Raw genomic sequence first — 26,345 nt, forward strand, 5'->3', positions numbered from 1 at the left:
TAGATGGATCGGGTTGGACAAAATTAATTTTACCTGTTCACTCTTTATAATGCAGCCAATAGAAAATTGAAAATCGCCTGTCCTCTCACAGTGTGTTTCTGTGGAACAGCTCTGAGAGCTGTTTTATTCCTGGTGGTTTTGGACGCCTTCGCTGATTGTGGCCACTTTGATGCCCCAGGGACAGTCAGTCTTGAGATAAAATGGTAGTTGATAGAGGTGCTGTCTTCGGCCCTAACTGAGGTCTGTTTGTGGAAACCTGGAGGCACAGATGAGATGAAGGTGGGACTGCGAGCTGTTCGTGAGCAGAGGCTGTGTCTGGCGTGTTTCTGCAGCCCCAGTAGCTGGCCTGTGATGGGCGCTGATTACTTGCACAACGACTAAGTCCGGTGCGCTTACCCTCTCTTGCCCTTACTCAGCTCTTCTGTGCCTCTGTGATGAACAGTCAGCAGCACCTCTCAGACTAATGAATGGTGCCGAGCTAGCCTTGTTCTCTTCTCCGGAAGGTCATATCTCAGGACCTGTTTCCTGCCACAGCGCATGGCAGTCTGCTCACGGCGAGAACAGAGAGACAGCAGGCCCAGACAGGTGCTGCGAGAGGGCCGCGTGGTAACTGAGCAGAGCCGATGGGCAGCGTGAAGGGCTACAACCCACACACCACAGTAATTGTTGACCAGCGGTTGGCATGGTCCCAGGCTGATTCTTGTGCTGGTGTCTACAAGTCCCTGAGATGCCATCGTCCCTAAGCAGACGTGAAGGGAGTTTTATTGCTTAGAATTCCCGGGCGTATTCAGGTTGCCAGCGCACCTGTCCTCACCCTCCTGTCTCCTTCTGTCCTAGTGGCCGATCACACACGGTTTTCCGGTGGGTCCAGTGAACGCTCTCTTCTTCCTCCCCCTGTCAGGCGGGCGACGAGTTTGTGGAGAAGACCCTGAGCAGCATATCGACCAGCACGGACGCAGCATCCGTAGTCCACAGCACGGACCTGGTGGTGGAGGCCATCGTGGAGAACCTGAAGGTGAAGAGCGAGGTCTTCACGAGGCTGGACAAGTTTGCCTCTGAGTACGTGACTCGTGGCCGTTCTCGTTGGGTCTGAGGGCTCCCACCCCGGGCGCGGGCTCTTCTCCCAGGAGGGAGTCTTGTGACAGCAAGCCCACTTCTCTTTCTGCTATCCCAAAGCTGATTCCAGAAGACCTGGCACTGTTTCCCCTGTCCTCCTTCCTCCCACTCCCAGTCTGCTCCCCAAGGCTTGGGCTGCCTTTGTCTGATCTTTGTCTCCAGATGGTGGTGAGATTTCCCACCGTAAAGTAGAAGGTCCTTTCAGGGACAGTTCTCTGTCTCTTGCAGTGTCTGAGCCATGGGCCCTCCCGGGCCAGAGGATGAAGAGGCTTGGGCTGCATCCTCAGATGTCTGCTGAGGAATCTCAAGAGTCGTTTGTGTGTCCCCCTTTTTTGAGTGGAACATACAGAATGGTGCAGTTGAAGGGAGTGCCTGTCTGTCTACACAAAGTTCCCTGGGCTTTCCTGTTTTGAGCTTTATGTGGATAAGTCAAAACACTGGGAGCATCACAGGAGCATTGAGTTCTTACCAGGCGTCCTGGCACAGGGTGGGAGGGGGAGTCAGCCCATGCAGGTCAGGCATACGCGTGCCTGGGGCTTGGGACTGGCAGTGCCGACGAGCGTCAGCAAGCTTTTGCACACAGTCAGCTCTCTTTCTCAGAACCTGGAGCCTTCATTCGTGTTTGGCTTTTGGCCATTGTGACACCTGGCTGATTTATTCCTGCTCTCCCTAGGGCTTGTGTGGCCACACTTCACCCTTTCAGGTTAGAACTGAAAGTCAGAATGAGATGATAGGACAGAAGTAATTCTCAGCCAGTGGGCAGTGGCTGAAGAGGGACACTGGCACACCAGTGTGCTGGAACATCAGCCCTGGTGCCGGAGAAGCCCCGCGCCTGCCAGAGAGGAGAGCCCTGTCTGTCGCCTGGACGTCACTCTGCTGTGGAGTGTGCTCACGCCCTTTGTGCTGACGGTTAGGCCTGCAGAGGTGGAAGACTCTGGTGCAGGTGTTGGCTCCCGAGTAAGCGGGGAGCCCTCTGAAATAATAACCCCCCCCCCGGTAGTTTGGCCTTTACTGAGATGCCGGTCGTTCTCAGGGACAGTGACAGCTCTGATTGCCCTCTCGCGTCGGTGTGAGTCACGGAAGGACTGTTAGGGCAAAGTAGGTGGCCTGGGACCATGTCACCCTCTTCCCTCTCTGTCTTTGGACAGTCATGAAGCCTTCCTGGTCCTCGGTTTTTATCATCTGTAATTGGACTGAGGGGTTAGGAGTGTCATTTCCAAGACCTTCCCAGTTCTAACTCTCTGAAGACTAGTTTCCCTAGTAATCTGCAAAATAGGGGTAGCGGTACCTATAGCACAGAGTTGTTTAGGATGTTAATGTAATTTGGCTCTGTTTCCCGATTGCCTCCTGTGTGTCAGGCACCGTACTGGGCTCTTCCACTTAGGTTCATATCCCACAGATGAGACATGTGGAAAGGCACATCGGAGGAGGCACACCATAGATGTGACCTTGCTTCTGGCCATCAGCTGGCCTTCTCTACACTCTTGTTTTCATTTTAGATCACCACCTTTATTGAACACCCACTAAGTTTTGTGTTTTGTTTTTCTAAGTAGCTCGATTGAGATATCCTTGACTGTTAAGTTCTGCAGTGACTCCTGTAACAGGAGAGGAGAATGTGTTCCAGTGGTGAGGCTCCCAGTGGCGCCCTGATGCACCCTGGAGAAGAGCACGACCGCCTCGGCTGCGGTGTAAGAAGTGCAGATGACGAGGTGGCCACGGCCCTCAGGGAGCCCCAGCTGAGTCCTGTCCTCCCCCTCTCCAGTCCCCACGGTCCCCACCACCCCCTCTGTCTTCTCTGCACCAAGGCTTGGGGTGCGCCGATTTTCTGTTAGTACATTTAATAGGGAAATAGTGGTTGGGGTACCTGAGTGTCAGAAAGGGAAAACCAAAGAGTGTCCAAGAGTCCAGTGTTCCGAGGAAGACGTGAGGGTGTACTTTTTGTGGAAGGTAAGGCACCCCTGTAAGTCGAATATGTCAGCGCGTTGTTTGTGTGGAAAGAAGGCAGTGTGAGAGCTGTTAGGAGCAGAGCCAGCCCAGCCGACTGCGAGAGGGGCAGGCGGAGGTCTGTGAGGAAGACGCATCTTTCCCCTGCTGGTAGAATGTTCGCTGGGAGCACCTTGGACTGGAGACACTCGGGACGGGACTCTGATGTAACTTCACCCTGTAACAAAATGTGCTCTCCAGCGTGCTTCCATCTGTCCTTTCTGCAGGCAGGTCGCCCTTCCTTTGTCCTATAAAATGGTAGCGCGTTATGAGTGCAGCAGCCCCTGCCAGCACAGCCGTGGGGCGCCATGGCCCTGCTGCTGGGGTTCATGGTGTGCAGCCTAACGGTGCTTGTGTCAGCCACACTCACGTTTCTTCTCCCAACCCCCCCTCTCCCACTCACCCCTCATTTCACGCAGATTGTAGTATTGCCTTTTGGGTAAGCTAGAACCGCCAAATCTGATCCGTAAGGGACTCTGCTTCCTGCACTGACTGGGCCATTATGGTTCTAACTAGCATTAGGCTGTTTTATGTACGTGTACCCACAAGGTGGCGCTATAGGAAAGCCTAGAAGTCTTGCTTGTCTTTGCTTAAAGATTTGCCATAATGCCTTTGGCACTCCACGTTATGGTGGTCTTTATTTATTTATTTATTTATTTATTTTTATTTTTTTAAGATTTTATTTATTTATCTGACAGAGAAAAGAGAGAGAGACAGCCAGCGAGAGCGGGAACACAAGCAGGGGGAGTGGGAGAGGAAGAAGCAGGCTCCCAGCAGAGGAGCCTGATGTGGGGCTCGATCCCAGAACGCCGGGATCACACCCTGAGCTGAAGGCAGACGCTTAAAGACTGAGCCACTCAGGCGCCTATGGTGGTCTTTAAAAATTGAACTTGGTTTAAGTCAACATGGATTTTTAAGAATTACTATTATACACACACAGAGATGGTACTGCTTCTTTAGGAAATTTCTTTTCTTTTCTTTTCTTTTCTTTTCTTTTCTTTTCTTTCTTCTTCTCTCTCTCTCTCTCTCTCTTTCTCTCTTTCCTCTTTCGAGTGCTGGAGGAAAGGGACAGAGGGAGAGAATCTTTAACCTCCATGTGGGGCTCAATCTCACAACCTGAGATCATGACCTGAGCTGAAATCAAGAGTCGGACACTCAACCGGCTGAGCCACCCAGGTGCCCCTGCTTTTTAAGGAGAGTTTATAAGCAGAGTACCTGGAACTACATTTATCGTAGGTGTACATGTACCCTTCCTTGCCCAGATCTCCCTGTGTAAACTTAAAACTCTTTGGACCATGTTGGTTTTCTTCTGTTTTCATTTTAATTCCCATTCAGTGGAAAATTAAAGCTTTTCACTTGAGGGGAAAAGATCTTAGTTCTTTACAGTTTTTTGTTGACTTTGAGCGTCTGTGGCGTATCCTTACTGTCATTAGTCTCACTCACTTAGGTTTCATTTTGTGACGGAGGCTGGTACTTAACCTGTGTTCCCCCACATACCATGAAAATTAACTAATACAAGTGGACAAAGATGTTCCTCCTGAAAATAAATGAAAGATTGGTAAAGATCAAATACACCTTTGAAACAGGTAAGTTTAAATTACCAAATTTAAAGTTTCAAACTTGAGATGAAACTGGTCACTTATTTCGGCTTCTCGCATGAAGCTCTCTCCCCTGACCTCCTGCAGAGCTCTGGACAACAGACCTGGGCAGCAGGCGGGTGCCTCGTGCGCTGCACCGAGGGCAGTCCTGTTTGTTTCTAAAGGTGGGACTCATGCCGATACTCCACCGTCTTTCTCTCCACAGACACACAATCTTTGCCAGCAACACTTCGTCTCTGCAGATCACGAACATAGCCAACGCCACCACAAGACAGGACCGATTCGCCGGGCTCCACTTCTTCAACCCAGTGCCCTTGATGAAGCTGGTGGAGGTCAGTGGGTGTCTGCTTGCCTGGTCAGCTCTGCCAGTCCTGCTGTCTGACTCATACCGCTTCTGCCATCGGGGTGCTCTGGGTGGATTTTAACGGGAGGGTGCGAGGTTTCTTGGGCTACAGTCTGTCCTTCCGGAGCCGGAAGAAGAAGGAGCACCTGACGTCTAGGGAGGCGTCGTGCTTTGTTTCTTCGCAGCCCAGTGGTCTGACCGGTGATGTGCAGGACGGCTGCTCAGTCTGTGGAATGTCATTCACTTATTTGTGCCACGTGGGACGGGCAGTGCAGAGAGAGGCGTCTGACTGGGAAGGCAGCACTGCAGACCACTGGCTCGCTGAGACCGCAGAGGGCAGAGCCACACGTGTTATACGGTCTCGGTGAGGTCAGTGTGCTCCAGGCTGTAAATGGAATTTTATCAGCCTGGTTTTACACAGGAGCCACTGTACCCCCTTGTCCACTCGCTGGGGTGAATTCTGGCCCAGGTAACCGGGCCTTACTATTGTCCCCAGATGAGCGCATGTCCCGTGGGTTTTGATCCCAGCCGTTAAAGCAGCTCCCCGTAGCCTGCACGTCCTGAGCGCAGACCTTTGAGGTGGAGGGGAGCAGGCCCCCAGGAATCCCGTTTGGGTCGCTTCTGCTTGCTTGCTTGCTTGGAGACTTGCATATAGGGAGACGAGTCACAGTAGACAATTTGCACCTGAAATGTGGCAACTTGCCTTTTACAGGGGGCTAATTACAGGGTCTGAGGAGCAGCCGCTATTAAAGTAGCATTTGTTCTGGGCTTGAAGAGTTATTGCCATGTGAAGTGTGGGGGACGCGGAGCCAGGCAGACCTCCGGGGGTTGGCCGGGGCTCCCTGGGAGAGTCTCGGGGTTTGCTTTCTCCACTGGTGCCTTCCGCCAGCTCTTTCTGTCCTTCCTCTCACCTGCCCTTACCCCCCCATCCCACCGCGTAAGCATTCACCTCTAGTTTAATGATGACTGTGTTTCCTTAGTTTTCTCTCAAAGACAGCTCTGACCTGGCTGAGGTAGGAATTTATCTGTTCTGCTGACACTGCTCCCCAGCTTCTTCCAGTGTACTCTCACTTCCTAAGGATGTTTTCGAAGAAGTTGAGGAATGAAGGGGGGCGGGTATAAAAGAAACCACATTTTTCCTTATGCAGAAAAGAGCAAAGAAGTGGGATGGAATTTTCAACATTTCAGTGCTTAAGGACTAATCACTTTCCTTAGGTACTGTGTCAGGTACCTGTGTTTGGAGATAAGGACACATTGTATACATTTACTTCAAACTACTGCTGTTTCCAACTGCATTTATGTAATAGTGTCCGTCTATGTCTTTGGCAAGGTAGCGTGTTGGTTGTTAACAGCTAATGCTTAGTAAATATTACCATTTTCTAGAAAACGTTTTATAAAAGTACTCTTTATTCAGTTTTTATCCTTGGGTGTTCACATATGTGTCGCTGGCAGTGAGCACGAAAGTGGGTCGTACCCTATGTTGAGCAGCTCTCCTTTGCTTGCTTGGGACGGGACTCACGCATAGGTGTGCGCGTATTGTTTTCAGGCTATTGGCACTATAAACAGAGTATCTGTAGCACATTGCTCTTTGTTGGATGAATAAATGTCCATCCTCCTGTTAAAAAATCTTTACTGCTGACTCCTTTAAATCAACAAATTATATTTGAAACTCTATAATTAGCAGCCTTTGTCCTCGTTCAATCTGTGGGGTTCTGCTGGAGACCTTCTCACACTCCCTTTTGAGTAACTCTTGGACTGCTGTTGATTTATGGTGTTCGCGGAGCAGTTTCTGGTCCATCTCCCCCCATTCCTCATCCCCGTCTTCATGGTGCTTTTTTTGACGCTACTCATCCACTTCCCTTCATGTCATCACATACTGCCACACCCCAAACCGTGATCACATTAAGAGACGGAGGATGGTAATTCTCTGCATGTATATCGCACCTTTCATCCTGCACAGACACTAGCTTGTTAAGCCCCACAGCCCTCTTGCAAGACGGAGGACGTGTCAAGTATCATTATCCCCATTTCATAGTAGAGAGTTGAGGCACAGAGGTTGATGGAGTTGTCTAACCTCATATAAAGGGTCTAATGTAGAAGCCAAGCCTGTTTGCTTTGACTCTCATTGAAGTTCCTTAACTGGCATTTAAATTCTAGTTTCAGTTCACCTGGGTCTCTGTCCATTTGCCAGATCTGGTTCCTGACAGGTGAACTGTGTGTGTTCTGGGGGCTGCCAGGCGAGGTGCTTCGTGCGAGTGGAGTGCCAGCGGGCCTCCGTGAGTGGGGACCAGCTGGCCCCTTGCTTGCTTGCTTGCTTGCACGCTCCTCATGGGTCCATCGGGCTGCCAGGAGCCTTCCCCAGGTGCCTGGCAGGTGGTAGGCCCAGCCTGGGGCCCCCGTGTGCTGGAAATGAAAACCTTCCTCTGTGGGATAAGCCTGTTTTGATGCGAAGGGAGCCGGGGGGCTTTGGGGCATCTGTGTGGGGGAGGGCGGAGTATCGGGGGGATCTTCATCTCAGTGTCCAAGAGACCTGTGACTTGGGCAGGTCACCCTGTTTTCCGGGGACGCATTCTCCTCATCTGGACCAGGAGAAGTTGGCACTCCAGGCAGAGTTGTTGTCATACTCAGTAGACCTCCAGTTACCTCCCTGAAGTGAATGAACAGTAGCAAGTAAAACAGTGACAGCAGCCAGCATTTACTGAGCACGTTGTACTGGTAGCCGCTGCATTTAATGCTTCACCTCCTCATCGGATTCCATTGTCACCTCAGTTGCTCGAGGTGGGGAGAGTGAGTTCAGTGTCATTGTGGTTTCAAGAAGCGTGCCTGGGGTCACAGAGCCATTAAGTGGTGTGAGGGACGCTTGAACACAGGTCTGCCTCAGGGAGAAAGCCTGTAAAGCTCTCCTACACACGTACACATTTATATTTTAAGCTTTGATTTTGTACATTCTGTAGCACTTCGTTGTCTTTTTTTTTTTTTAAGATTTTATTTATTTGAAAGAGAGAGAGTGAGAGAGAGCACATGAGCAGAAGGAGAGGGAGAGCAGACTCCCTGCTGAGCAGGGAGCCCCATGTGGGGCTCCATCCCAGGACGCTGGGCTCATGACCTGAGCCGAAGGCAGACGCATAACTGACTGAGCCACCCAGGCACCCCTTGTACTTCACTGTCTTAAAGTGGACATTTTGGTAAAGTCTTTGTTTCTGGCTTGAGAGCCTTGGATTCTGGAACTAAAACTATTTTTGCCACCCTCTGTGTAGACACTTTACATCAGTGTCTTCTTGAATCGTTCTGTTGCAATTGTTTGCGGACTCTCCGGTCATAATTCTCTGCTTTACATTTCCAGGTCATTAAAACACCAATGACCAGCCAGAAGACTTACGAATCTCTGATAGACTTCACCAAAGCTCTGGGAAAGCATCCTGTCTCTTGTAAGGTAGAGTATAGGTACCTTGGGGAGGGGGTGGTTTTCCTTAGAACGGACGTATTTGGGGTAGAATTCTTCTGTAGAAAGATGTGAGAGATGGGGCACTCTCACCTCAGGCCTGTCTGGGGGCCGTAAAGAGCAAGCTGGGCCTCTTTTCCAGTTTGCCGGCTGGGGAGCCAGACCCTAAGCCTTGCCCGAGGCTATCAGGTGGATCCTTTGAGATCTGAAGAGAGCCAGAACTTCAGCTGAGTAGAGAACTTCTCTCCGGGTCTTGGCTTTTGTCTGTTGATGGGCTGCTGTGTTTCCATAGTTTTTGTGACCCCGTTGGCTTTAGCCTCTGCTGGGCCTGGGGGAGCCAGGGAGCCTTCGTGTCAGGGACAACGCGGTAGACACGCGCGTGCCGAGCTGAAAACCAGCGCCTCACTTTGGGAAAGAGCACAACAGGTGGCTGGGGAAATGATGAGAGAGGGGAGGAGCCCACTTCCCCAGGTGGGATTAGTGAAGCTGTTTCTCAGCGAGTGCGGCCTTGTAGTTTTGTTTTGTGTCTTGGTTTTCATTGAGAAGCATGGCCCATTGGGAAGCATGCCTCCCGGCTTTCTTCCCTTCTTGCGATCCTGCGATATTTTATGTGAAGTGACCCCAGCTGCTGTCACCTATGGTGTTGCTCTCCTTCAGTCTCTGTTGGCTGTCGCTCCTCTTCAGTCCTCCCAAAACTTAGGACCACACTTCTGTGTGACTTGGCAGTTTTTCTAAATGGGCAGCTGTGCGATACCGTTACAAATGTTTCTAAGTATGCATCTATTTTTTTGACCATTATCTTTTCTATCATTGTAGTTCTCCTTACAGTATGCTTTTGCTTTCTAAAATGTTCTTCATATTGAACTCAATATATTGTAGTGACCTGTGGAAACGCCTGTTGCTCAGGAATCCTCTGAGTAAGTCACGTGTCGGCGTGGCCCCTGTAGCTGGAGAGAGCAGACTCACGTGCCGATCCCCCCGGTCCAGGAGGGTAGTGTTGTAGGGAGTCTCGTTTTTTAGCACTCATTCTTTTCTTTGTTTTGTGGTTTTAAATTGTCTGGATTTTTTAAAAAGCCACATTAATAACCAGATGTTGCACTTTCTCACTGGGTTATGCTTTGTTCGGCAGAACGTAGTAACGGCTCGAGAAAGAGCGTCCGTGTGTAGCGGATCAAGAGCTAGATAAGAAGGCGGAAATGCGGCGACGGGCGGTGGTGGTCTTAGCTGCATGATCGTTCCTTCGTAGAGGGCGGGATCCCTTCTTGCACTGGCGTGGTCCCAGCACAGGCAGGAGTGGGGACTCCCTGACCTCATAAAACTGCCTTGCTACACCGTCTCAGAACCCTTTCCTGGCTCATACTGGCTTCGTGGGTCCGTTTTTCAGGCTCTTGATGAAGCGTCCCGACGGTGTAAGGCAGCCACAAAGAACAGGGGTCAGCACGCTGTCCTGTAAGGGCCAGATAGTCCGTGTTTTCGGGTGTCCGGTCTGCTCTAACTGCTCGGCCCTCCTGTTGGCGGGGGGCTGCGGTCGTGGAGCAGTGCAGAAGCCGGGGGGCTGGATTCGGCCTGCAGGATTGCAGTGGCCAGCACGCCGCACGGCAGATGACACTGAGGCGCCCGGAACGCGTCTCTCTGCACGGCGAGACTTCTTGAGAGCACGGTCTGAGAAGGGTGAGACCAGGGGCCCTGGAGCCAGCGTGACTGGGACCACATCCTGGCTCCGGCACTCATTAGCTCTGTGATCTTGGGCAAGTTAGTTACCCCGTCTGGCCCGTGTCCTGTCCCCGCTGTGAAGGTGATAACAGTGCTTGTCTCATGGGGTTATCAGAAGGAGTAAATGGACTAATATTTGTAGAGTACATAGAACAGGGCTTGGCACATAGCACAGTAAATAAAGTATATTTAATAAATGAGTATAGAAGTGTAAGGTATACGATTACATAAAATTACATTGCTTTATTAAGGGACTGTGCTCTTTACATCACAATTTACAAACCAGCATCGTGAGAGTACGTGTGTCTCTGAACCATCAATGGCATTGAATATTAGTATAATGGGAAAAAACCCATTTGCCGCTAATCTTATTGGCAAAATGCTATTTTATTCTAATGAGTACTTTGATTACGAGTGAGTTGGAGTGTTTTGTGAGTTTTAGCACTCTTTCATTGCTGAGCTCTGTGACCTCTTTATGGGGGTGATATTAACTGTGTAAAACTCCATGTATTCTGATTGGAGCAAATATTTTCCCCAGAGTACTTTCTGACTTCTAACCTTGTATGTGTGTGTTTCACCTACCCTGTCCTGAGTTTTTATGATAAACTTTTTGAAGTTGAAAACACTTTTGCCCTAGTTACAGAGTCAACGTCATTTCATTAATACAGTTGTGGTTAAGCTGATAAAGCTGTTTTGCTCATCTCTGTGTTCCTGGGGAGCTAGGAGTAGGACATGGTTTCTGCTTGTGCAGAGTTAAGGGAGGTACAGATCCTGTGGCTTTATTGCCCAGTTCACACAGCGTGCAGTCAGGGTAGCTGTAGGAGTAACGCAGGGGGCAGGCCGGCTTTCATTCATATGTTTAGGGAGGGCTTGTGTGTGCTAGAAAGGGACACAGGCCCAGGGCTAGAGTGAAGGGTTCTGCCTGCAGGAACACCACAGCCTTTTGTTAAAATTTACGCCTACTTAATGGAAATCAGCTTCACATAAATACCAGCAAAAAATCACCAAGCCAGCCTACCCCACAAATTCCCCCAAAACGACCAGTCGGTAGAATCGAAATCCCACAGGAGGCCTCCAGGAGAGACGATTAAGTGTGGTAACGAGGATGAAATCGATGAAAGGGGTGTGCAGTACGAGGGGGTCATCCGGGGTGCAGGGACCTGCTCTGCCCTGGCCCCTGGCCCCAGTTGGACCACCCTACACTGCGCACTGGAGCGTGAGAACATCCCGAGTAGCCCAGAAGCGGCTCCAGGGCGCCCGGGCAGTGGCGCTGCTGTGGAGATGGTTCAAGGTAGAGTGCACTTGTCCCAGATTCCTGAAACGGGTGTGGGAGGAGAAGTAAAGGGGCTACCATTTGAGTATTGGGCCATGTACACAGCATGTTGTGTGTTTTCTGAGTTGTCTTCACATCTTGTGGGTTTATTACCCTCATTTCACCAGTGATGAACCTGGTTTCAGAATGTCACAATGTCGGAAACTACTGGAATTTGAGCCTGGACTGGCTGCCCTCAAAGCTGTGTTCTTTCCAGTGACCGCTCTGCCTCGGTCTTCCTTTAGTTCAGGATTCCTGCAGTGGGGCATCTAGGTGTGATTGGATTGGATTTTTAAGTACTACAATTGTTGGACAGGTTGTCATGTGCCGTGGAAGTAGAGCTGTGCTGGAACTTCAGAAGAAATCTTGAAAACGCAGAGCTCCGTAAATCGGTGTGGGTAATATGCTGCAGAGTGAGAGGGGGCAGTCTGGTGACTTCACAGATCAAGTTCAGCGAAAATTCACTTGTCTTGTATTTTTCTCTCTTAAAACAGGACACTCCGGGGTTTATTGTGAACCGTCTCCTGGTGCCGTACCTTCTGGAAGCGGTCAGGCTGTATGAACGAGGTAGCTGTCCTGACCTGGGCTGGGAACGCCACGTCTTAGCTCTTGGCACTGCTCAGTGGTCCTGGAACAGGCCCTGTAGGAATGGCTGGGCCGTGCAGAGTACGGGAGGAGCTTCTGTTGTTTTAGCTTTCTGAATCAGCCTCACCCTGGACCTTGAGACCTTTGTCATTGTGTTCCCTGGTCCCCCTGGGTTCCTTGTGAGGCCTCTGAGCCTCTGAGATGGGGCTCTGAACTCCCTCCCCCGCCTTCCCCCACACCCAATTAGGGTCTCAGCCAGAGCAGTCGCATGGCCAGCCCAGATATATATCCTGAATCTCTGCTTTTGATGAAGGAGTTTCCTGCTTAAAATAATAACAATGTAAAAATCACTGGACTAAGGGACCTTTAAAGTTCCTTAAAGTTCTAAAATTTGTGAGTCTGTGACAGGTGATGGGAGGTAAGTGACAAGGCTGATAGGGGACGATGACTATTTCTAAGAGCCTTCCCCACCTTACTAATGATGCCATGATTATTTCTTTTTAAACCTTAAGAATGGTTTCAAATGGTTTCAAGTGGTTTCTCGATACTTGTTGATTTACAAAGAATGATTTCCCCTGTTGTAAAATTATAAAACTTGGGACATGGTCCAGGGTTATAAAATGGCGTGCATCCTCCTGCCTCCCTTCCCTACCACATTTCTGGAAAGGTAACTATCATGTCTGCTTCAAAGGCAAAGAGGCCTTAATAGGACTGGATAAAAAGCAAGTGTAATTGTTTTCAATTACTTCATTCACAAATGCTTGCTCCTGAGAATGTCATTTTTGAAACAAAATATTTACACCAGCTCTTCCAGAGAGATGAAAGCACATTTGCTTCCTCAAAATCTGCTTTAAATATTAAAACTTTTCTCTGTTTTATGGAAGCATTTGCCACACTTTTGCTCCAAGATCAAACCAACACTTCTGTGTTTATCTATCAACAAATATGCCTAATTACACCTCAAAGAATGCGTGAAGCGTTTTACCCTACTTTGAAAGGCAGGTTTTTTTTTTTTTTAATGTAATGTTTTAGAATGTAGCATGTGGTAATCCACCTCTTAATGTTTTTCCCTCACTGAAACATCCTGTCACTTTGATATATTTTCAGATGTACCTTGTATCTGATTGTAAGTGGGAAAGGCCTTTTCTTGTCTTTTGCTCTCCCCCTCCCGGCAGTGGTCCCTTTGACCCTCCCCATCGTGCGCCCCCTGTGAGGTGAGGCCAGAGAGCGGGTCTGAGCACCCGGGGTTTGTTCTCGGAGGCACCCCACTGCTCCCCCCGCGGTCTCTCTCCCCACCTGCTCGGGGCCTGTGAGCTGGAGCCTCGGCTTCGGGGGCACCCGAGTCGTGTCTGGGGTGGGTGTCGTGGCCCAGCAAGCGCACTGTGGTCTGGACTCCACATGTCATACCTCGGGCTGCTCACCATGTCCCTTTGCCGCGTCGCCGCTGCCCCCCCCCCCCGTTCTGGCCCACTGAGGGGTGCTTACGTGCCCCCCGCCACTGTGTCTCCATGGGCCTGCTCTCAGCAGCTGGCTGAGCCGCAGCAGTTCCACCGTGAAACCTGAAGCTGGTTTGGATTCTTCCTCTCTTGCCTGCCCTGTCTGTCCGTTTGTCGTGCTGTCCAGGACGGTGAGGAGACACTGCGCACTGTTCCTGCCCCCACACGGCGGGGGGAGTCTCGGGCCCGGCAGCAGAGGCGTGCAGTGAAGACACACTGTGACTTTGGTTTGCTCAGCCTCTTCCAGCCTTCTCTGGGGAGAACTTGTCTGTTCGACACCATCTTGACCGTGTGGGCTCCGGTGACACAAATACCGCAGACTGGGTGGCGTATGAACAGCAGCCATGTATTTCTCACAGTTCTGGAGGCTGCAAGTCCGAGGCCCGATGCTGGGATTCCGGTGAGGGCCTCTTCCGGAGGCACACGGCTGACTTCTCGTATCTTCACGTGGCGGGGAGCAGAGAGAGGAGACAGGCTCTCCTGACTCTTGGGAGGGCTCTCATCCCGCCTGGGCCTCTGCCCTCATGACCTCATCTAACCCTACATGTCAGGGGGTGGGGTGTTAACACGAACTCTGGGGACACACCCATTCGGTCCCTCACAAACCCTGTCAGCCCGGGGTGTGCGTGCTACACACATAGCTTGGCCAAGTGCCGCCCTGAGCAGGGGAGGCCCATCGGGACGATGTGTTGACATTAGAGCAGAGTCATCTCTGTCATCACCACTCGGGCCCCCTGGGTGACTGGGGGCCCCGCACCAGTGCTGCTTGCCAGCTCCCCGGGGCACCTGCTGACACTGTATCGTCCCCTCGCCACTGCTCTGATGCTCTCGGCCTCATGGCTTCTCTGTGGGCTTGCCTTCTCAGTCCTCAGCTTCCATCCTTGCTCTGTGTGGCTCCCATTTGTTCACGCTCTTAACGGGAGCCTGGTGGGTGCAGTTGGTCCCCCTCATCCCTGCGGCTTTCTCTCCAGATCTTTGAGCAGGCTGGCGCCTAGTAGCAGACTGCCACACCTGTCAGATGCCCCCCCCAACCCTCCCAGCAGGTCCCAGGCAGCTCTTCTGGGAGGGCTGGGCTGGTGGCAGGCCCTGGGAGTGTCACTGCCTGTCCCCCATCACTGTGTGACATCCTGCACCCTGTCATTCCTCTGCTCAAGACCTTTTCAGTGTTTCTGTTGTAGGCTACAGAATACAGTTCCCTTCCCAGGGAAGCCGCCCTCACCTTCCCCTCTGCCCCTGCGGCCATCGCCACGGACCTTACTCCCCCTGCTATTACAAGGCCCCACCCGATGTCCGCAGTGTTCCCAGCTGGACGCATGTGTGTTATTTTAACCCTCTTTATGCTTCGGCTCTCCTTCAGCGTGGCTGCTGCTCTCCTCCCCGTGGCAGGGCGTGTCCTTCTGTTGCTGTGACACTGTTTTCCTTGCAGTGCCTGGGGAGTGTCTCCTCTTCATCCTCCCCTGAGTGCTTGTACGGGACAGGCGCTTGGGAGCTGTTGATGAAGAAAGGAGCTGGGGCTGTGCGGTGTTGCTGCCCACGGGCTTGTTGTCAGTGCCCAGAGTGGTTGGTAGGTGGCGCTGACGAGCCAGCCAGAGAAACAAGTCTGCCGCTCCCAGGTCCCCGTCTGCAGGAGGCAGCTTTTCATTGTTGCTTGTCTAGAGTTAGGGGATCTTAACCGGGGAGAGGTGGGAGGCCCCATGAACTCCTGAAGTGGATGTCAGGTTGTGTGGGTGCGTTTTATTTGGGGCAGGTGTCCTGTTCTCAGTGGAGTGCTTGACTCTTTCCGAGTTCAGGAGTTACTGGTCTAGAACACAGTTCCATATTTACCTCCCACTTGGCACACCAATCTGCGTGTTTTACTTCTCCCTCTTTTTGCCTCTTTCACTCTGTATTGAGAATTTTCAGAGTTGCTGACTTTGTAACACTTAGATTTTTTTCTTTGATATGCTTTATTTTCGTATTTTTTGAAATAAAATAGTCTTCAAGTGAGTCGCTGAATCTGGAATTACAGAACTGCCTCTAGGGCTCATTATTTGTCTTTGAATCTAGATTTGATTAAATGGCTTTAGGTCATTTTTAACCGTTATGCTATGAGATTTCTGTCCCCAGGAGCCGCTATTCTAACGAAGGGAGGCATCCACAGTGAATGAAACAGTAGCTACTGCGTTAGGTGGTGACCAGTAATCTGGAGAAAGACAAAGTGAAGAGGGTGGCGGGAGGCCTAGCCTGGAGTTGTTACAGTTGCTAGTTTATGTGCAGGGAGGGGACAGGGTGCTCTGATGAGAGGACATCTGAGCAGAGGCCTGCGGGAAGCAGATGTCAGATGTGGGAGGGGGCGGGGCACCAAGCCCAGAGGGCAGTGGGTGCTGGACGGGAGGGGGTGTGGGGGTGGGAGGGTATGCAGGTGGTCAGTTAGCCGTCTGCTTCTAACACCAGAGAAGCCTCAGGGTCAGATGAAGGCCTCTGAGCAGAATCCATTTATCAGCTGCTATGGTCCTGCTCATTTCTCCTTTGCACACACTGTTCCCGCTGCCTGGCATGCCCTTCCTGGCCGTTCATCCCTTGGAATTCTCTTCATCCTTCAGGACCTGGGCCTCAGTGGGTGGGTGTTGGTGAAATGTTGGCACTGTAAGTCTCTCGGCCTTGACGCACAGAGGCGTGTCAGTCTTCACGATCTTCAGCAGTGGCTGGTGAACTTTTTGTTGTACACATCGCTCGTCCTCCCACTGTTTATGAGTACTTGAGGGCTTGTTTGGTTTCTCTCTGTCTCATTCTAAGTCTCTGGTGTCTGGTATGGAACAGATATAAATACTAGTTGAGTGAAGGAAGGATGCCGCCTGAGGCTGATGGAGATGATTTTTGCCCTTTGTGCTTTCTTATGGGCTAGAACTCCACACTGATTCTCAGCACCCCGGTTGACTGATTAGTGAAGCGTTAACAGCGTCTCCCATAGAAGTGACCAGTGTCGTAATCACTTTCTAACGTCCCCCATAGAAGTGACCAGTATCTTAATCACTTTCTGACGTCCCCCATAGAAGTGACCAGTATCGTAATCACCTTCTAGCATCTCCCATAGAAGTGACCAGTATCGTAATCACCTTCTGACGTCCCCCATAGAAGTGACCAGTATGGTAATCACCTTCTGACGTCCCCCATAGAAGTGACCAGTATCGTAATCACCTTCTAACGTCCCCCATAGAAGTGACCAGTATCGTAATCACCTTCTGACGTCCCCCATAGAAGTGACCAGTATCGTAATCACCTTCTAGCATCTCCCATAGAAGTGACCAGTATCGTAATCACCTTCTGACGTCCCCCATAGAAGTGACCAGTATGGTAATCACTTTCTGACGTCCCCCATAGAAGTGACCAGTATCGTAATCACCTTCTAACGTCCCCCATAGAAGTGACCAGTATCGTAATCACCTTCTGACGTCCCCCATAGAAGTGACCAGTATGGTAATCACCTTCTGACGTCCCCCATAGAAGTGACCAGTATCGTAATCACCTTCTGACGTCCCCCATAGAAGTGACCAGTATCGTAATCACCTTCTAGCGTCCCCCATAGAAGTGACCAGTATCGTAATCACCTTCTAGCGTCCCCCATAGAAGTGACCAGTATCGTAATCACCTTCTGACGTCCCCCATAGAAGTGACCAGTATCGTAATCACCTTCTAACTTCTCCCATAGAAGTGACCGTAATCACCTTCTGACGTCCCCCATAGAAGTCTGCTTGCGATTCTCATTCTCTCTCCCTCTCCCGCTGCACTCTTGCTCTCTTTCAAGTAAATAAATGAATCTCTAAAAAAAAAAAAAAAACTTAAAGAAAAAAAAAGACCATATATATATGGTCTTTATACATGTTTAAGTAGTTCCTATTCCTCATGCCTAAAAATCTGAAATATGTTTAGGTATAAAATTCTCTTTGAGTATTTGAACGTTTTTCTCCTTTTATTTAGCTTTGGTGTGATTGACCATTTCTTTATACTTTGGAACAAAATTCTAGATGATCACCTGTCGTAGACTATTCCCATTCCTGATTTTGGAGAAAGGGAATAGGTTCTCTGAAAGACTTCTTATGGCCCAAGGACCAGAATAGTTAAGGGTAAAATTCCAGGGAAAAAGCACATTTGCTTTTGTCTTAATCTACTAAGCACACTTTCAAACTTGAGTGGCAATTCTAAATCAGATTTGGGCTTCTTTTTAAATTTTATCTTGACTAAAGGGTTCATGTGAGTGCAATTCCAGAGGAATACTCATTACTTGTAAAACCAAGAAAGCTGGAAAGGAAAAATATGTATACAATACATATACAAATACAAAGCTTAGTTTTTTTCTGTTTTCAAAAAGTCTTATTTATCAATAAAAAATATACTCTGGCTTTAAGTGATGTTGTAATAAATTATTCCAGAGTTGGAAAATCCCAATCCATTAAAAATAACTAATGTTTCCAGGCCACTGGGGCCTTCTCTCTACATGAACCCCGTAGCAGTGTTCTAGAATTCACCTCACAGAATAGCTTGGTGGAATAGCTTTGAAAATCTTGTAGTATATTGGCGTGTACCTCTGAGATGAATCTAACCATAGCCAGAAATCCTGACTCTGGATGGTTTTTGAATGTGCAAATTTGCAAAACTCTGAATTCTGGGACTGACAGTATGAGCAGGAGAACCGCGGGGAAGATGGTGATGGCTCCGTGCTGCCCTCTTGTCCTCAGGTGATGCGTCCAAGGAAGACATCGACACTGCCATGAAGCTGGGAGCTGGGTACCCCATGGGCCCATTTGAGCTTCTCGATTACGTGGGGCTGGATACTACGAAGTTCATCATGGACGGTAGGAATTGGATTTCTCTCTTGTCTTTCTGTAGTGGACTTGAGGTAGTCTCTTTGAACTATGCATTACAATGCCTGTTTAAAACCGAAACTTCAAGGGGTCTTAGTAGACCTTCCAGCTTAAAGATTCAAGTTAACAGGAACAGTGTGCTCACAGGGTAACTTATTTTTAAAACTTTTTGTTTGAAGTCATTGTAGATTCATAGGAAGTTTCGAATACAGCGCAGACTGGTCCTGTGTACCGCTTACGTGGTTTCCCCTAATGGTTCCGCAGGACAGGGTCACATTGGAAGTGGACATTGGTACACTGCGTCATTCCGTCATAAGTGCGGACTTGTGTAACCTCCGTGTCAGTGGAGATCTGCAGCCCTTTAAAGATAGTAATGTGTCTAGTTTACTTCGTGGCTCTGAGGACGGTAAAGACAGTTAGGAAAATCGGACTCCTGAAGTTGAGCATAGCTCATGCTTCCACGTTTCACAAGGAATACCTAAGTATTTGTGGGGAGCAAGGAGGGTTATAAATGAAGCCTGAACTTTTGTATTTTATGAGGATGCAAAGTACCAGTGGCAGCAAATTCAGATTTTTAACATGTGTTCCAAACGTCGTTTCACGGTGCCACGGAGGGGTCCAGCCGGCAGGTGAACTGGTTCTCTTTTCGTCCTTGGACCACTGGCATAGCCGTTTCGAGGAGGAGACTGGATGAGCGGGCAGGCCGCGGGGGAGCCGGGCCGCGGGGGAGCCGCTGGTGCAACGGCTCGTCCTCTGTAGGGCCCGTCCGGCCGCGTCGGCTCAGCTGCCTCCTGCCTCTGCCCCATCCTAGTGGGGACCTCTGTCCCGAGCTGGGCCCCCCGCCTTGCCCTGGGAATGCTGAGGTGTGGGAATAATGCCAGCACTTCATCCTAAACCTTTTCCCTCCTCTCCATAGGGTGGTATGAAATGGACGCGAAGAACCCCCTGTTTCAGCCCATCCCGTCCTTGAATAAGCTGGTGGCGGAGAACAAGCTGGGCAAGAAGACCGGAGAAGGGTATTACAAGTACAAGTGAGGCGTGGCTTCCCTGCTCCGGCAGGCCCGTCAGCACGCACCAGCAGCTCCCCCAAGTGCCCACGGGACCGTTCTGCGGTCGGACGTGCCCTCACACAGCGCCGTCTGTTCCATGTGCATTTTGATTGTAACCTCTCTGAAGTAATTACTCACATAGTTATCAGAATGCCAGATTCCTCATTGAGAACTAATTTCCCTGTTTTAGTCTGTTCATTTTTCTGTATTTTCTAAAAAGCTTTACACCCTTGGTGCCTTGGAGCAAACATTTCTTTTGAACCTTACCATTTTCATAATGAGTTGCCTGGATTCACTCGTGAAGGGGCCAGCACCTGCTGCGAGTACGGCTGCGTTCGTCTCGGCCACACGGGAGAGTGGCGAGCCGTCGGACACGTCGGTGGCGTGTTGGGGAAGTGCCACGGTGAGCGGTGCCTGCGTCTCGCCTTGCCGAGGTCATTTGCTCCCTGCGGCTTCAAGACGTCGTGTCATGACTTTATTCAGCTCAGGCTGTTGGTGGGCCTATCTCCACGTGCTTGGTTTGTACGAAGAGGTTTCATTCATATCCAGAATCTCAGTGATGATTGTCTGTTTCTCTTTTTTCCCCATGAGAAATCATGCTGCAGACTGCCTGTAAATGGATTCTAATAAAATGCAATCTTTTAATCTGTGAAAATTTGAACTGAAATGTGTATAATTTAAAAGTGTCACATGCTTGAATGGTTGCAGAAGTAAAGGTCAGTAATTTAGGCAAAAGCCGCGCCCCATCTTCTTCGGCCTGTTGTTATTTTTCTAAAGTGGCAGCGGCGGGAGGCATTTCTGCAGAGCCAGCCTACGCTGTCACTCCGTAGGCTTCTCACCAGTAGAGCGGTCATAAGGGCACAGAAAACAGTTTCTAAGGGACATCTGTTTCTTCTTTGCCAACAAAGAGAAATAGTGTAACATAAGCTGCTTTTAATCATTGGCTGGAGAGAGTGCCTTCCAAGATAGAATTTTGAAGCAGGAAAGACATCGGAAGCCCCCAAGTCCAGCGGGCGCAGGAACCGAGCGCGTAAGTGACGCGCCCAAGGGAGCGGAACCGGGTCAGAGCAAAATAGCACATCAGAGCGTCTCAGAGCTGAACTTTCACACACGACCGTCCCCAACACGGCCATCCTTGTGTGGTGTCCGGGGTCACAGTTTAAATGGTGGAGAGATGCCCCCCTCCCATGTCATGGTGGATAAAAGGGAGCTCGTTAACCTTTTTACTAACTATAGCACCCTGGGAAAATAAGGAAATACGTTACATTTCTACCCCACATAGAACCTGGGTTAGGAAACTTTTAGGTTATTCTTATAAAACATTTCCTAACGAAAGAAAGGAAGCACCTGTGAGGCCAGCATCACCCAGTCCGCTTGTGGTCGCACGGGCCCTGCTCCCGTCAGGCTGCCGCTTGACCTCTGCCGGGAGCCCTGGGCCCAGCAGGGCACTGTTTCCTTCCCGCTCTGGCTGCAGTGCCCGAGCTCTGGGGCCCTTGTCCGGGGGGCCGCAGGGCTCGCTCCCCACCATGGAATTCCGGGGGAGAGAGAAGCCCCTGATGTGGTCACCGCCCTGCCGGACGTCTTTCCCCGGCCGAGGTGTTTAAGTGCACTTTGAGCTTTACCAAAACGTCCGCAGGCTTGGCCGCTCTCTCCGCCACGTCTGGGGCCAGGCAGGAGCTGTGAGCATCCCGGGGACCGTGGCGGGCAGGACCGCTGCCTCAGGCTGGGGCACCTGTCTCCGGGTCCCCCCGCTGGCCCGGCCGCCGTGCTCGGGGTCCTCCGCCTCCCGGCGCCCACCATGCTTCCAGCCTGCGCCTCCGCGGGGACCCTGGCGTCAAGCGTGGCCTCTGCTGCTTGGCCGCACGTGGGTGGGACAGGGGCCGAGTCCGGGCGGAGCCGCAGGGCCCGGCCCTTCCTCCGCGCAGCAAGCGGGGACCTCTGATGGCATCTGGAAAGGAGCCACCAGGTTTGAGGTCAAGGGGATGCTTGTTTCCCCCTCTCTCCTGTACTCCCTCCTAGTGATATTTTCATTCCCAGACTAGAAATGAACATGTGAGATGAGAAAGAAGAGCACACGGCGGTGCAATGGCGGCCGAGAAGAGCCTCAGCGCGGAGCTTAGCCGCCAGCCCGGCCGGCCGCTCGCTGCAGCGGGACGGAGTTGCCGCGCTTACTGAAGAGGTCTTCGTGAAGTCCAAGCCGTGGCCTTTAACGTCGGAAGATTCGCTGTTAATCTCGCGGGGTGGGGGACGGTTGGCGAGCTCTTGACCATCACCCTAAGGTATGTTTCCAGTCCGGGGCTGCTGCATGGCGGGTATGAGGGAGAGGTGGGACCGGACCTGGGAACGGAGAAACTTCTGTCCTGCATCCCGGCGGTACAAAACAATGCCCCCCGGGTGCTGTCGTGCGGTGAGTTTTCTGGCTCTGTCACATGTCAGCTTCCAGAAGCTCACTGGAGGCTTCGCCACTCACCCTGGGAGAGGGTAGCACTACTGTGAGGCCCCGGCTCAGACGGCTAAGTACGCTTTGTCTCTTGGGCTGCGAGGTATACTTTCGACACATTTGAAACAAGCTTTTGTCTTGTCTCACCTCGATTTTAATCCCCATAACATTTCAACCTAAGGAACCAACTAAGTCTACCAGTGGTACAAGGTGCGGCTGTAATTCTGTGGGGTTTTCTTGGCAATAGGTGTTGATGCCACACAAATAGTAATCTGAAGCTTTGAACAACGGAAGCACTGCTGTACTCCCAACGCATCTGGCTGTGTAAATTCTATTTTTAAAATCAGTCTATGGCAGAACAGACTTCAACTACTGAAAGACAGAAAAATCCCATCAGGAACACTAATTCTATTAAGTGTTTTATTTAAAATCACCAACAGTATCTGTTGCAGAATTAATCAGCATACATGATCACTAGCACGGGCTTTGGGGTTAAACAGACTTGGGTTCTAGTGCTCAGCCCCAGCCTGCTTCACCTGCGTGACCGGCGGTGGGGGGAGGAATTTGTCTCCTGGGCGTATCTGGTAGGACGGGCCAAGGGATGGAACCTGTGGGGGGGGTTGTTGAGGACTAAATGCATTGACGGTGGATTGCAAATGTCAAGCACTCCACGGGGCAGATAGGCTAATAGTGACCCACCTCCCTCCTCTCTGACCGAATCGAAGGGAAAGTTCCTGAAAACCGATTGGCGTACAGAGTCCTGAACATTTTACACCTGGGGGGAGAGGGCTAGAGCCTGAGAACAGGCCCAAGTCTCAGCGAAGAGCCTCGGCAGTTAAGCTGTTGGGCCACCTGGGTGAAAAGACGAGGGTCGGAGCCCCATACTCCGCCCTCGGCCACTCCGGGAGGCCTTTTCAGGCCCTGGGGGAGGCGCTGGTCGGGCAGCTCGGAGGCAGGAGCACGTGGGGAAGCGTCCGCGACCTGGGGGAGGCGGCTGCCGCTCAGTAAGTTCCGTTTACCGTGGAAGCGAGAGGCCGCCTAGACTTAAGACTAGGTAGGAGACTAGCGCTGGCGGGAGAGAAGCAGTGGTGCCCGGGAGAGAACTCGCGCTCCGTCCCACCACCATGTGGGTTGTCCAGGCAGAGCCCCCGCGCAGGCCGGAGTCATGAGCAGGCCGTCGGCCCGCGAGAGGCTGCGGCCTCCGCCTGTGGGTCTCACCCCCGGAGAGGTTGCAGAGCGAGTCGGGGTACATGACGAGTACCCTGGGTTTGCGGATTAAGCGGCTTGGGTTCTGGTACTGGGCTCCGCTGTACTTACATTACCTGAGTGTGGGGGGTATTTTTTTCTGGGTGTTTCTCAGCGTGACACCTCAGCCTCATTTCTGTAGATGCACTTACTGGAATGTTCCGCCAGAAAATGTCAGCCGTTCTTGGGCAGGTGGGTGTTAGGAAGGAAAGCCCGGAGTAAGAAGCGCCTCCTGCTACCTCCTTGTCAACAGCCACTGGACTCAGAAATCCCAGGTGTAGACGCCAGGAAACGCAGAAGTCTCCAAAACCAGTCCTGGGGGGAGGAAAACCGTGTGAAGGAAATCTTCTGCTTGGGGCGGTTGGAAGGACTGAGCCCTGAATGCCTCCTTCTGGAGCCGTGTGGAGGTTTTGGCATTGGCATGTGGCATGTGGAGGTTTATACTTGTGGGAAGGCACATTTCCAGAGCCTTTTAGTGTCAGTGGTACAGTCCTAGAGAAGGGAGAGGGTGCAGAGCAAGGTCCCCTCTGCGCACGGACCGTGGTGGGGCCGGCAGGCAGGGTGGGAAGTCGCTGTCGGGTGAGGCCCAGCCCGCTCCGGTTCGAGCCCCGGGGGACAGCCCGAGGCTGCAACACATGAGCCGTTCTTGCTGAACTCGGTCAGGTGGGGGTGTGAGGCGCAGGGGAGGGGAACAGCCCAGGGCTGCCCCCGCCCTTGAAGTCCCCACGGCTGGCGGGCAGGTCCAGGGGACACCTGCCCCCTTTCAGCACCGTCTCAGGGTAGATTCTGCCGGTAGCTGGCACGGCGCTCTTGAGTCCTAGGCCTGTGGTAGACCATTCATGCTTGTATCTCGATTTTCTCTGTTGTCCTCCCTTTCTTGTTAAGGCTGGGGTGTGTGGGGGTTGCCTTTTGCTGGGAGAGAACTAGTCGATAGTGGCCTTTTTAAAAAATCACAGCTAATCCCAAATGCTGGGAGGCCAGGGAGGGACAGCACACCTCCCTCCCGAGACTTGTAGTTTGCAGTCCCCCCTCCCCCCCAGTGAAGCGCAGCCTCCTTGGGCCTCTGCGTTCCAGCGTCTCTGACTGCCCCTTGCGATCCCCTGGCCTGCTGACGGAGCCGCTGGTGCAGGGTGGGAAGCCTGAAGGAGAGAACAGAGCCCGTCACCCTAAAGTCTCGATACAGTTGGAGTGGCTGTGATATTGAGTGTGGAATTCAGGTTGAAAGCTCATGGAAACGGGCCCACTTTTGCAAGGGCTGCCTGGAGGGTTCGCGTTCCCTTTGACCAGACCCCGAAGGGGGAAGAGTCCCGGCTCCCTGGAGTCTGAGCGCAGGCGCGGCATGTGCCGGAGGCACTTCGGGCTTTTGTGCGCCCCTGCGTGGGCCCGAGGGGCCTCTCCAGAGCTGGGCGCGGAGGGCGAGCTAGATGCTAAAGCCCATGTGTATCTGGGCTAACTGAACAGACCTGCAACAACAGGGGCGCCTGGCTGGCTCAGTCCATGGAGTGTGTGACTCTTGGTCTCTGGGTTGTGAGTTCGAGGCCCAGGTTGGGTGTAGAGATGGCTCAAAAAGAAAATCTTAAAAAGCCTTGGGTGGCTCAGTCAGTTAAGCGTCTGCCTTCGGCTCAGGTCATGGTCTCAGGGTCCTGGGATCGAGTCCTGCATTGGGGCTACCTGCTCAGGGAGGGTCTGCTTGTCCCTCTGCCCCTCTCTACCGCTCATGTGCTCATGCTCGCTCGCTCTCTCTTGAATAAATAAATTCTTGGGGAAAAAAAAATCCTATAACAACAAACAGGCCAATTTGTAGGACTCCCTTTTACTTTGGTTGCCCCATGCCTTCTTTATGGTAGAAAATATCATTACAGCATAGAACATGATTCAGTGATTCCGTGAGTTCAAATACTGGGACAGGCTGCAGATGGAGAAGACAAAAGTGACTCATCTACAAATTCCAGTGTGACCATAAAGAAAAAGCAGTTGTGAGATTAAGTCTGCTGCTTGGATGCAGTGTTCTCATTCCATGTGGCAAGGAAGACCTTCCCTACCGATACCCTCCATGCAGTAAGAGGGCGCGGAAACAATGCAGCCGGTCACCTCTCAAGCTCTGACAGGCGAAGAGAAGTGCTGACTGAGCCCGTCGGTGCGGATGACCCAGTACCATCCAGATTCTGCCCTTCGGGTAGAAGTATTTTCTTGATCTTTGGTCCAAGACAGGATTGGTTAATCCTGGTTACCGACGGCTTCCGTTGAAAGCAGCAAATAATGCTTGTATGATCTGTGGCTACAGGGGATCCAAAAACATACTTCGTACCGGACCAAACATGTTTAATAACAAATTCTCAGCCCATTCAAAGGGAAATGCGTGGGTGAGTCATTTCCTGTGTGCAGGCCAGGCGGCGCGCTCATTTCCGGCCCCCGTAGCCTGTGGAGGTCAGCGACCTCTTGGTCCAGGCCAGGCTTCCCCTGCCGGGCCCCCTCTGTCCTAGTGGGAGACCCTGTTTCCTCGCCGTGGGTGCGATGCCATCTGCGGGGCTGGAGCTGCTAGAACGCTCGGCAGTCAGCAACGGGGGCTTTCCTGACACGCCCCTTGTCAGGGCAGCCCCGAGAGGCCACCTGTGAAGTTGCCTGAGGGCCCCCGAAGGGCATGATGTCCTTTCCCTTCCTTCAGTAAGTCCTTCGAGAAGGTGAAGATGAGAGAACCAGACATTGAGATAAATGATCGCATGTACCCCTGCGTGTTCACATCCGAGAACAAACAAAAGGAAAAAAACAAAAGTTGTTTTGTGAAGTCCAAAGCAGCACTCGGGGAGAGGACACTTGTACCTGAGAGCAGGGGAACACCTGCGGGTGCCCGACAGTCTCACCAAGTGCAAAACCTCGTTTCTCCCGCCTCGCGCATCGGCAGGGGCTCAGGAAGGATGTGTTGCAACGGGCACACGGATCATGTCTTTGTCCTACCGGGTTATCACTGCCGCCACAGGCCCGCTGACGATACACACCATTAGCGGGGTTCGTCAAGAGCGGGTCAACAGCCAGTGTTCACTCGAGTTCAAGTTTGACTAAAAATGACTAACCGTATTGCCTTCGCTTCGGTGGGTTCACGCCAGCACCGTGTATCTCCCGTAGCAGCTCCCCGACCGAGCGGCTCCCGGTTGGAACAGCCGCTTCCCAGACGTGCCCGCTCA

At 51.6% G+C, this 26,345-nt stretch overlaps 1 protein-coding gene across 1 annotated transcript in view; it reads left to right on the forward strand.

The window, feature by feature from the left end:
• HADH (hydroxyacyl-CoA dehydrogenase) overlaps positions 1-19,611 on the forward strand; it is a 44,829-nt gene extending 25,218 nt beyond the window's left edge. Inside the window, exons 3-8 of the mRNA XM_045799199.2 lie at positions 902-1,059; positions 4,903-5,029; positions 8,384-8,473; positions 12,002-12,074; positions 18,304-18,420; positions 19,346-19,611. Of these exons, the coding sequence (XP_045655155.1) occupies positions 902-1,059; positions 4,903-5,029; positions 8,384-8,473; positions 12,002-12,074; positions 18,304-18,420; positions 19,346-19,464 (684 nt within the window). The 3' untranslated portion in view covers positions 19,465-19,611. The remainder of the gene's footprint in view (positions 1-901; positions 1,060-4,902; positions 5,030-8,383; positions 8,474-12,001; positions 12,075-18,303; positions 18,421-19,345) is intronic.
• The last annotated feature ends 6,734 nt before the right edge of the window (positions 19,612-26,345 follow it).

This window comes from Ursus americanus, chromosome 13 (assembly GCF_024610735.1).
Source record: "Ursus americanus isolate L20-20 chromosome 13, mUrsAme1.1.p, whole genome shotgun sequence".
In the NCBI taxonomy this organism is placed as follows: domain Eukaryota; kingdom Metazoa; phylum Chordata; class Mammalia; order Carnivora; family Ursidae; genus Ursus; species Ursus americanus.